This window comes from Nyctereutes procyonoides, unplaced genomic scaffold (genome assembly GCF_905146905.1).
Source record: "Nyctereutes procyonoides isolate TBG_1078 unplaced genomic scaffold, NYPRO_anot_genome, whole genome shotgun sequence".
Classification (NCBI taxonomy): domain Eukaryota; kingdom Metazoa; phylum Chordata; class Mammalia; order Carnivora; family Canidae; genus Nyctereutes; species Nyctereutes procyonoides.
In genome coordinates this window covers 38262420-38274660 of record NW_026575044.1, presented here as the reverse complement: position 1 = coordinate 38274660, position 12241 = coordinate 38262420, and the positions used below count along the sequence as shown (strand labels likewise).

Here is a 12241-nt window from a genome sequence, read left to right as displayed (position 1 = left end):
GGCAGCGGCGCGGGGACACACCGGGCACCACCTCGCTCGGCCGCAGGAGGCGCGGCGTGACGCAGCGGGAACCCCGCGTGACGTCATGCGGGCCCGGGCGCGGCGCGGGGCGGGGCGGGGCCGGGCGCCTCCCAGCCTGGCCCGCGGCCCTCGGGCGCTCCCCCGCCTCCGGAAGCGCAAGTCTCCCCGAGGGGCCGGCTCTCGCGGAGGGGGCTTGGCAGATTGGTGAGGGGCGGAAGAGCGAGCGGCTGCCTCCTCGCCGCCCCGGAGCCGTGCTTGCTTCCGCGCGGGGGCTTTCGAGAATCTCTGAGGCAATCTTGGAAGCCGTGAGTAAAGAGGCATCTCCTTCCCCGAATCCGGAGCGGTGGGTCGTCGCGGCTACTTCCGGTCTGGGGCCCGGCGACCTTCGGCCGGAGGTGGGTCGGAGGGAGGACGAGCCCGCGCGCTCCCCGCGGGCCTTTGGTTTCCCGCGCGCGCCGCGGGCCGGCCTACCGGCGCCGAGCCCGCCCCGCGCATGCGCCAATCGCGCCGCCGCAGGGTTTCGCAAGTTTGGGTGACGGCGGTGGCGGAGCTTTGCGCGGCGCAGGGCGGGAGCGCCGGCGGCTGCGGGCCCTCCGCACCTCTGCTTTGCTCGGAGGAGGACCGGCCCAAGTCCCCGTTGGTTTACCTCGGGCGCCTGTGTGACTCCGGGCGCGGCTCCCGCCCTCCCAGTGCGAGAACGTGTGGTGGGTGCGACAGGAAGGAAATTCTGTCTGGGCGCCTTCCCTGTGGTGGCTGACACTGCCGCAGGATGCACGGGAATGAGTTACGTTATTACGGACCTTTGAGCGCGGGAGGCCCCTCGAGACGCGAGGTGAACACTTTTGCGAAATTAGGGCACGTCATCGTGCAAGGTAACGGTTCCAGCTGAAAGCGAGGTTTTGACAGGAGAGCGGGCGTGCAGCAGAGGTTGGAGACGGCTTTGCGAGCCAGAAATGCCAAGTTTACTGTTGTGTTAGCCAATTGTTTTTATGTGGGGGAAAAAGACTAAAAAAAAAAAAAAGAATTTATTCATGAGAGACACAGAGACAGAGAGAGGCAGAGACACAGGCAGAAGGAGAAGCAGGCTCCATGCAGGGAGCCTCATGTGGGACTCGATCCCGGGTCTCCAGGGTCACGCCGTGGGGAAGGCGGCGCTAAACCGCTGGGCCACCCGGGCTGCCCCCCCCTTTTTTTTTAACTACTTCTGAAGACACATTGAAGGATGCTTGTTTTACACTATTGTTTTTGTTATTTAATACTACGCGATTTAAATCCTTCATTAAGGTAAATAAGACTTTATTTTAAACTATCGCTTAAGAGAAATAATTATTTTTCTTGGGCGGCAGTATTCTGTAGTTAATTAGCATCACTTGTGAGCCCCCTCCCCCCACCTCTTGACCGGTGCCCCAGGGATTTAGTAGCCTTTGTTGGACCTGACGGTATGACCTCGGGCGAGTTACTTAATCTCTTAAACCTGTTTCTCCAACTCTAAAATGAAATTATTGTTATTTTTAAATGAAATTATTAACAGTAGTTGTTTTACAGAGTTCTCAAGATTAGGTTTTAAGATATAATTATAAAACATTACAGTATCTTTTTTTTTTTTTCCAGTATCTTACGTAGTAGTCAATGGTAGCTTTTGTTGACAATAGATAGGCCTGTTATCTTTTAGGGTTAAGATATAGTAGAATTCAGGCCTCTTTGGAATTAAAGCTGTATTAATCCATGCACCCAACCCCTCTTTTAAAAACTTAATTACTGGGACACCTGGGTGACTCAGCAGTTAAGGCGCCTGCCTTCAGCTGAGGGCCAGGATCCTGGAAACCAGGGATCGAGTTCCAGGTCGGGTTCCCTGCATGGAGCCTGCTTCTCCCTCTGCCTCTCTCTCTCTGTGTCTCTCATGAATAAAGTCTTAAAAAAAAATAAAAACTTAATTACGGGAATAATAAATATACCCAAGAAAGAGACTAGAATTACGAACTCTGTCACATAACCATCCATTCCCTATATTCAATAATTGTCAAAGCAGCCCTTCTTATTTCATCCAACATTCGTTTTTTGTTTTAGCTGAAGTATTTTTTTTAATTTTTTATTTATTTATTTACGATAGTCACACACAGAGAGAGAGAGAGGGGCAGAGACATAGGCAGAGGGAGAAGCAGGCTCCACGCAGGGAGCCCGACGTGGGACTCGATCCCGGGTCTCCAGGGTCACGCCGTGGGGAAGGCGGCGCTAAACCTAGCTGGGCCACCCGGGCTGCCCCCCCCCCTTTTTTTTTTTAACTACTTCTGAAGACACATTGAAGAATGCTTGTTTTACACTATTGTTTTTGTTATTTGATACTACGCGATTTAAATCATTCATTAAGGTGAATAAGACTTTATTTTAAACTATCACTTAAGAGAAATAATTATTTTTCTTGGGCGGCAGTATTCTGTAGTTAATTAGCATCACTTGTGAGCCCCCTCCCCCCACCTCTTGACCGGTGCCCCAGGGATTTAGTAGCCTTTGTTGGACCTGACGGTATGACCTCGGGCGAGTTACTTAATCTCTTAAACCTGTTTCTCCAACTCTAAAATGAAATTATTATTATTTTTAAATTAAATTATTAACAGTAGTTGTTTTACAGAGTTCTCAAGATTAGGTTTTAAGATATAATTATAAAACATTACAGTATCTTTTTTTTTTTTCCAGTATCTTACGTAGTAGTCAATGGTAGCTTTTGTTGACAATAGATAGGCCTGTTATCTTTTAGGGTTAAGGTATAGTAGAATTCAGGCCTCTTTGGAATTAAAGCTGTATTAATCCATGCACCCAACCCCTCTTAAAAACTTAAGTACTGGGACACCTGGGTGACTCAGCGTTAAGGCGCCTGCCTTCAGCTGAGGGCCAGGATCCTGGAAACCAGGGATCCAGTTCCAGGTCGGGTTCCCTGCATGGAGCCTGCTTCTCCCTCTGCCTCTCTCTCTCTGTGTCTCTCATGAATAAAGTCTTAAAAAAAAATAAAAACTTAATTACGGAAATAATAAATATACCCAAGAAAGAGACTAGAATTACGAACTCTGTCACATATCCATCCATTCCCTATATTCAATGATTGTCAAAGCAGCCCTTCTTATTTCATCCAACATTCGTTTTTTGTTTTAGCTGAAGTATTTTTTTTAATTTATTTACGATAGTCACAGAGGGGGGGGGGCAGAGACATAGGCAGAGGGAGAAGCAGGCTCCATGCACCGGGAGCCCGACGTGGAATTCCATCCCGGGTCTCCAGGATCGCGCCCTGAGCCAAAGGCAGGCGCTAAACCGCTGCGCCACCCAGGGATCCCTTAGCTGAAGTATTTGAAAGCAAATGCACAACAGGTGAATTTACCTGTAAACATATCAGAATATATCTCAAGAGCTAAGGACTTTTTTAAAAATACATATTTTATTTATTTATTCATGAGAGGCTCAGAGAGAGAGAGGCAGGCTCCATGCAGGGAGCGTGACATGGGACTAGATATTAGGACCCCAGGATCAGGCCCTGGGCTGAAGGCGCTAAACTGCTGGGCCACCGGGGCTGCCCTTTTTTTTTTTTTTTTTTAACATGAGCACACTATCATGCCCAAGACCATTAAAAATAATTCCCTAACATTATCTAAAATCCAGTACATGTTTTCACTGTCTCAAAAAAGCCTAATCACAATTTTTAAAAAAGCTTAATAAAGGTGTATTTTAACAGTATTTCTGTAGTGCTTTTAAAGTATCTTCACTCATCACTTTGCTCCTTTAGAAAGGTCATTGCTGGGGCACCTGGGTAGCTCAGTCAGTTGAGCATAGGACTCTTGATCTCAGAGTCATGAGTTCAAGCCCCACCTTAGGCATGGAGCCTGCATTTACAAAAAGAAAGTCATTGTTTATTTTAGCTTCATCATCAGAGACCTTGAGAAGTGGTTTGTAAGAGACACTTAAATCAGTTTGGGCACGTTAGCAATAGTAAGGCCTTGGCTAAGGAGCCATATGTGAAATTTAGTAGACTTGTTTTACTCTTTTAGAAAGTAAAGTAAAACTACTTCTACTTTTAGAAGTAGTTAGTTAATGGTTTCAGTTTAAGGACACATCTTAAAAATGTTTATGAATCCACTTGAAGTTCTTAGCATACCATTGCTTCTTTTAGGGGCCACACAGATAATCATTCACCTCTACTCTGAGAGGGACACAGTATAGCCTTACTACCTTTTTGCCTTGTTGCTAGACATTTTTGTGTTCATAGATCTTTACTGTTCCTGTGTCTTGCTCACTGATTTCTCTTGTTATGTGAAAGGTATTCAGATCTTCAGGTGTATTCATCACAATCATCTTTCTTGCTCTTTTATAAGGTTTGTGTTTCTTGGAATATGTAGGTATGTATATGTGAATGTTGTTTAAGTCAAAAGTATGTCAAGTTTTCCAGTTTTTGTTGCACTCCAGGCAACTCAAAAGTTTAACGAGGAAAAAAAAAGTTTAACGAGGAATAAATTTTTTTAGAAGGTGAAGCAATTAATACTGAGCATGAATGACTACAAACCTGTCAAAAGTAGAATCATCTCAACTTAAGTAATTGCTTCTTTCTAGGAGGACTTAGAGAAAGTTTGCCTGAAGATTTAGCTTAACTAAAGACCAAATAACTGCCATGAGGGTTCTCACCATAATTATCTTCTTCACTTCTGTCCCCCGAATTCTCAAAGTGATTGATTGTAGGTAAAGGAAAACTTGAGATGAATTGGCTAGGCTCAAAGATATTCTGACTTCAAATTACATACAGATAAATGCGAAATTCATTTATGTTGCCATCTGTTGTTTCAGGTATTTCAACTGTTGAAGACAACTTCATACCTATATAATGTAACAGAAAAAGGTCAGAAAATATTAGGCAGATAGAAGTGTGGAGCATTTTAACAAGATGAACATCTCTGGAAGCAACTGTGGAAGCCCTAGTTCTGTAGATGTATCTAATGACTTTAAGGAACTTTGGACAAAACTAAAGGAGTATCATGATAAGGAAGTACAAGGTAAAATCTTTTTTTTAAATACTAATAGTATTCTATCAAGACTAATAGTGATAACTTTGTGTGACAGTTCTGAGATCTCATTTTTAAAGTACCTTTATTGTAAGTTTTTGTGATCCATTTATGGTTAAGCTTTATAACTATACACAACTACTATAGAATGTAGTTCTTGCACAATATGTAGTTATTTACTTACAGTAATATGTGTGGTATGGTGGAAAGGGCATAGAAATTGTTGATTGAAGACTGGTATTTAAATTCTGAATTCATTTATTTCCTTGCTCTATGATCTCAGTTTAATAAGCTTTAAACTTAATTTTTTTTCTGTAAAATTATTTGAAGCATTCTTTTTTTTTTTTTTTTTTTTTTTAAATTTTACTTATTTATGTATTCATGAAAGACACAGAGAGAGAGAGGCAGAGACACAGGCAGAGGGAGAAGCATGCTCCATGCAGGGAACCTGATGTGGGACTTGATCCTGGGACCCCAGGATCACGTCCTGGGCCAAAGGCAGGCACCAAACCACTGAGCCACCCAGGGATCCCAATTTCCAGGATTCTTTATAGACTTTGACATACTACTTGTTATTCTCTAGGCCTTTGGGAATCTATTTGCTACCAAGCACTAAGATATAAAAACAAATGGCAGTTTGCCCTCAAAGAGCCTGAAGTCTAGGGGATCCCTGGATGGCTCAGCGGTTTGGCGCCTGCCTTTGGCCCCGGGCATGATCCTGGAGTCCCGGGATCGAATCCTGCATCGGGCTTCCAGCATGGAGCCTGCTTCTCCCTCTGCCTGTGTCTCTGCCTATCTCTCTCTCTCTCTCTCTCTGTCTCTCTCTCTGTCTTAAATAAATAAATAAATAAATAAATAAATAAATAAATAAATAAATAAATAAATATTTAAAAAAAAGAGCCTGAAGCCTAATAGAGATAGAGTTATATAAGCAGATAATTACAGTGTAATGAAATAGGAGCTAAAAGGTTTATACAATGTACAGTGAGTGTACAGAGGATTGAGCTATTTGATTGGGATGAATATATAAATATTATTTGTGATTGTGTTATAAGGTACTCCATATAAAACAATTTTCAATTAAAGGTAAACTCAAGGGGTACCTGGTTGGCTCAGTCAGTTAGGCATCTGTCTGCCTTTGGCTTGGGTCATGATCCTAGAGTCCTGGGATTGAGCCCTGTATCAGGCTCCCTGCTCAGCAGGGAGTCTGCTTCTCCCTCTGCCCCTCACCCTGCTTGTGCTTTCATAAATAAAATCTTTTTAAAAATACAAAGGTAAACTCAAGGTATAATATTATCATCTATCTAATTCTGTAACAGAATACATTTTTCCGATGCATGAGAAATGCGTGGTATTACATTTGTTTCTTGTTGTAACTATAGGTTTATTTATTTATTTATTTTTAATTTTTATTTATTTATGATAGTCATACACAGAGAGAGAGAGGCAGAGACACAGGCAGAGGGAGAAGCAGGCTCCATGCTCCGGGAGCCCGACATGGGATTCCATCCCGGTTCTCCAGGATCGCACCCTGGGCCAAAGGCAGGCACTAAACTGCTGCGCCACCCAGGGATCCCAACTATAGGTTTAATAGTACAGTGCTTTGCAGCTTTTACGTTATGCTGGGGTGCCATTAAAACATGATCCACCTAAATCTAGGTGTTGGAACTTTTCCTGTGGTAAATGTAGTTTCTGGCAGAACTTCATCATAATGGACTCATCATTAATTAATAGGTTCTGAAACATGAGCCCCAGAAGTATTCTTGCATGCCTCCAGTGTACTTGGGAGACACTTATTGAAGGGGTGCACTTGTCATCTGCCATAACTTGTGAATAAGAATGAATCATATATAGTTATAGTTCTAAGGGATCTTGTAGTGTACCCTGTTATCTGGGAACACAAAGGAAGAACAGGGGTGCATGTGAGATTTACTGTCACACCAGGCTTTACAATCGAATGAAGTCAAGAGAACAGCATATGCAAAGGTTTGGCAGTTAATGGCCTCATTTTATTTTATTTTAATTTTATTTCATTTTAATTTTTTTTTTTAAAGATTTTATTTATTTATTCATGATAGATGTAGAGAGAGAAAGAGAGGCAGAGACACAGGCAGAGGGAGAAGCAGACTCCATGCCAGGAACCCGACGTGGGACTTGATCCTGGACTCCAGGATCGCGCCCTGGGCCAAAGGCAGGCGCTAAACCGCTGAGCCACCCAGGGATCCCAATGGCCTCATTTTAATCAAGGAACTGTAGACAGGTTGGTATAGCCCACAGAGGGAATGAGGCAGGAGATGGGAGTTTATTGGGCAGGTGGATAAGAGATAATGCTAGAAGGGGAGATAGGCTCAGATTATGTAAAACAGTATGTACTATACTTAAGGGATTGTTATCATGCTTTGCCTTTAGGATTTAGTGTAAATCCTACAACACCTATTTCTATGGTTTGGGAGTAGTGCTGTGTTGAGAAAGAGATATACTTGTTAAGTCTGTGAGTTCTGGATGGAGGCTGCCATCTAAGATGCCATTTGAAAGCCATCTCACCATTCAAAGGTAGTGGCCTTGTACAAGTTATTTAACTTTATGATGCATCAGATTCCTTATTTATAAAATAAAGATACTAATAATAGCTACTTAATAGTGTATTAAATAGTTTTATATATGTAAAGCATTGGGGAGAGTTTCTGGCACATAGTAAAGAAAATATGTGTTAGTGATTAGATACTAGAATGCTATCCTTCTGAAGCAGCACCATTATATTATCAATGCCTGCTGTGGACCACCATCCCAGCTAGATACAATCAGATACTATTAAAAATTTGTAACAAAAAAAAATTTGTAACAGAGGTTTCACATACTGATACCTTTTATTTTCCTCTTTATGATTTTTGTAAACTGCTAATTTCTAGAAAAAAAAAAAAAAGAATGGCCAAAGTAAACATGAGAAAATTTAAATGTTTAAGAAATCTTAGAAAATTCTTATCTTCTATGTCTTTTGGCACGGGATAGTTACTATCTCAAGGGAGAGTTACTATCTCTTTTTGAAGAATGGGGATAGTTACTTTTAAAAAATTGTCATGAGGGGGACGCGTGAGTGGCTCAGTTATTGAGCGTCTGCTGCCTTCAGCTCAGGGTGTGATCCCAGTCCGGGGATCAAGTCCCGCATTGGGCTCCCTATGAGGAGCCTGCTTCTCCCTCTGTCTGATTCTACCTCTCTCTCTGTGTCTTTCAGGAATAATTAAAAAAAAAAAAAGTATATTGTCATGAAATATACTTTAAGTTTTTCATCTTAACCACTTTCAGTTGCACAGTTGAGTGGTATTACATTCATAATGTTGTGCAACCATCACCACATCCATTTCTAGAGCTCTTCCATCTTGTAAAACTGAAATTTTATACCTATTAAACAATAACTCCCCATTTACCTGCCTCCAGCCTCTGGCAGCTACTTTTCTATCTCTGTGATTTTGACTACTGTAAACACCTTGTAAAAGTGGAATGTTACAGTCTTTTTCTGACTGGCTCATTTCATTTGCATGATGTCTTCAAGGTTCATCCATACTGTAGCATCAGAATTTTTTTCTTTTTTAAGATTGAATGATATTCCATTGTATATACCACATTTTGCTTATCCATCCATTATTAGACATTTGAGTTGCTTCCATCCTTTCGCTATTGTGAATAATTGTTGCTCTGAACATGAGTGTACAAGTAATCTCTTCAAGATCCTGCTCTCAACTCTTGGGTATATACCTAGAAATGGGATTGCTTAATTATATGGTAATTATATTTTTAATTTTTAATTACTATATTCTTTTCCATAATAGCATTTTACATTCTCAGCAGCAGTGCATGAGGATTATAATTTCTCCATTTTCTCACCAACACTTCTTTCTTTCTTTCTTTCTTTCTTTCTTTCTTTCTTTCTTTCTTTCTTTCTTTCTTTTTCATTTCTTTTCTTTCTCTTTCTTTCTTTTTCTTTCTTTCTTTCTTTCTTTCTTTCTTTCTTTCTTTTCTTTTCTTTTCTTTTCTTTTCTTTTCTTTTCTTTCTGATAGTGATAGCTATCCTAGTGGATATAAGGTGATACTGTGGTTTTGCTTTGTATTTACCTAATGATTAGTGATGTTGAACGTGTTTTCATGTGTTTATTGTCCATTTCTGTATCATTGGAGAAATATCTATTCAAGTCCTTGCCTATTTTTTAATCAGGTTTGTTTTTTGTTGTTGTTGAGTTGTAGAAGTTCTTTATATATTCTAGATATTAATCTTTTTTAAAAGATTATTTGGGAGAAAAAAAGAGAATGCATGGGCAGAGGAGGAACAGAGGGAGAAGAGAGAGAATCTCATATTCCCCACTGAGCGCAGAGCAAGAAGCAGGGCTCAATCTCACAATCCTGAGATCATGACCTGAATTAAAATCAAGGGTCCCATACTCAACCAACTGACCCACCCAGGTGCCCCTGAATATTAATCTTTTATCAGGTAATATAATTTGTAAATATTTTCTCCCATTCTGTGGGTTGCTTTTTCACTCTGTTCATTGTGTCCTTTGATGCACAGAACTTTTAAATTTTGATACAGCCCAATTTATCTATTTTTTTCTTTTGTTGCCTGTACTTTTGGTGTCTTATCCAAGAAATCGTTGCCAAATCGATCATTTAGCTTTTCCCCTGTTTTCTTCTAAGAATCTTATAGTTTTAGCTCTTATGTTTAGATCTTTCATCCATTTTTTTTTTCTTTCATCCATTTTGAGTTACATTTTGTATCTGATGTAAGGGCCACACTTCATTCTTTTACATGTGGATAACCAGTATTCCCAGCACTGTTGAAAAGACCATTTCCTCGTTGAATGGTCTTGGCACCATGGTCAAAAAACATTTGATCATATATATGAGAGTTTACTTTTGGGCTCTGTATTCTATTCCATTGGTCTCCACTTCTGTCTTTATGTCAGTACTACACTGTTTTGATTACTGTAACTTTTAGTTAAGTTTTGAAATCAGGAAGTATGTGATCTCTAGTTTTGTTCTTTTTCAAAATTATTTAGGCTATTGGGAGTCCCTTGAGATTACATGTGGATTTAAGATATTTTTCTGTTACTTCAAAAATCCTAAAAAGAAAAAGAAAATCCTCATTGGGATTTTGATAGAGATTGCATTGAATCTATAGATCTTTTTGAGTAGTCTTTTAGACATCTTAACAATATTCGGTTTTCCAGCCCATGAACATGCCATGTCTTTCTATTTAATTTGCCTTCTTCAATTTCTTTAAGGAATATTTTGTAATTTTCTTTGTCTAAATATTTCATTTCCTTGGTTAAGTCTATTTTAAGTATTCTTTTTGATGCTGCTATAAATGGAATTGTTTCCTTCATTTATTTTTTCTTTATAAGTTCATTAATTTTTTTTTTAAGTAATCTCTACACCTGACATGGGGCTCAAACTCACAACCCTGATCTCAAGAGTCACATACTTTTCCGTCAAGAGTCCCATACCCATCTGACTGAGCCAACCAGGCACCCCTCATTTCCTTTTCTAATTGTTAGCTTATAGAAACACAACTGACTTCTATGTATTGATTTTGTATCCTGCAACTTTGTTGGAGGTCTTTACTTATTAATTGTAGTTTTTTTTTCATTCCTAGCTGAAATAAACATTAAAAGCTCTGTAATTTTTTTTTTTATTATGAAAGGTTGGAGTTCAACTACCTCTACTATACAAGTATCCCTTACTCTTCTAGTCTCATTCTTTGATAGATCATTCTGTTTCATGTTTCCATTAAAGTCCTCTTTCAGCATATAGAATTGCTCATGCAACTAGGGTGTAATTTCATTTAGAAATCCAGGTATTGGGGTACCTGAGTGTCTTAGTTAAGCAGCTGCCTTCACCTCAGGTCATGATCCCAGGATTCTGGGATCAAGCCCCAAGTCAGGCTTCCTTTTCTTTTTTCTTTTCTATTCTTTTTTTTTTTTTTTTTTTAAGATTTTATTCATTTATTCACGAGAGACACACAGAGAGACAGAAGCACTGACACAGGCAGAGGGAGAAGCAGGCTCTATGCAGGGAGCCTGACATGGGACTCAATCCCAGGTCTCCAGGATCGCACCCTGGGCTGAAAGCAGCGCTAAACCTCTGAGCCACCCAGGCTGTCCAGGCTTCCTTTACAATAGGCAGCCTGCTTCTCCTCCACTGCTTGTGCTCTCTCGAGTACATACTTTCTCCCTCTCTCAAATAAATAAATAAAATCTTTAAAATAGAAGTCCAGGTATCAATTTCCTTATTATTGTTTTATGTATTGATTTTTTTTTAGCTTAAACTTTTTCCTAAAAATATTGAAACACAAAGTAAAAAAAGTTATACCCCAACACAAACTGGCAACCACTTTTATAATCTTTTTTTTTTTCCTTAAGATTTTATTTACTTATTTCAGAGAGAGAGCATGAGTAGGGGCAGAGGAAGAAGGACAAGCAGACTTCTTGCTGAGCAGGGAGCCCGACATCGGGTTCAATCCCAGGACCCTAGGTTTATGACCTGAGCCGAAGACAGACTCTTAACTAACTGGGCCACCCAGGCTCCCTTTTATAATCCTTTGTGTTTGAGTTCTTCTATGTTCTTTTCTAATTTAAAGTTTAAAATGGGGATACTTGGGTGGCTCAGCAGTTGAGCATCTGCCTTTGGCCCAGGGCATGATCCCAGGATGCTGGATCATCCCACATTGGGGCTCCTTATGGGGAGCCTCTTCTCCATCTGCCTATGCCTCTGCCTCTGTATCTCTCATGAATAAATAAATCTTTAAAAATTTTTTTAAAATAAAGTTTAAAATATTTTGTTCTGTTTTGTTTAGGAAATACTATATATAAAAGTAAAGAAAACTGTATAATAATCTCTTATATACTTAATCACTCAGCTTGAACTATCATCAGTAAATGGCCAGTCTTATTTTACTTGTATTCCATGTACTTCTCAATGCCTCTTTCAGTCAGTCATTTTGTCGTCTCTGACATAATTAATTTATAAATACTTTAGTATGTATTTCCAGTAGGCTTCTTTTTTTAAAGATTTTATTTATTTATTCATGAGAGAGAGAGAGGCAGACACAGTCAGAGGAGAAGCAGGTCCCATGGAGAGAGCCCGATGCGGGACTCGATCCCGGAACCGCAGATCACACCCTGAGCCAAAGG

General features: G+C 40.3%; 1 protein-coding gene across 7 annotated transcripts in view; it reads left to right on the top strand.

Annotated features, from left to right (window-relative positions):
* Positions 1 to 12241, top strand: part of RBBP8 (RB binding protein 8, endonuclease) — a 104630-nt gene that overhangs the window by 17405 nt on the left and 74984 nt on the right. For 3 of the 7 annotated variants that reach the window (XM_055323883.1, XM_055323876.1, XM_055323877.1), the window contains one exon: positions 4846 to 5051. In XM_055323883.1, the coding sequence (XP_055179858.1) occupies positions 4943 to 5051 (109 nt within the window). In that variant the 5' untranslated portion in view covers positions 4846 to 4942. Of the gene's footprint in view, positions 1 to 199; positions 417 to 549; positions 894 to 4845; positions 5052 to 12241 lie in introns of those variants that run through there. The other 4 variants (XM_055323881.1, XM_055323880.1, XM_055323882.1 and 1 more) reach the window with 4 other exon arrangements.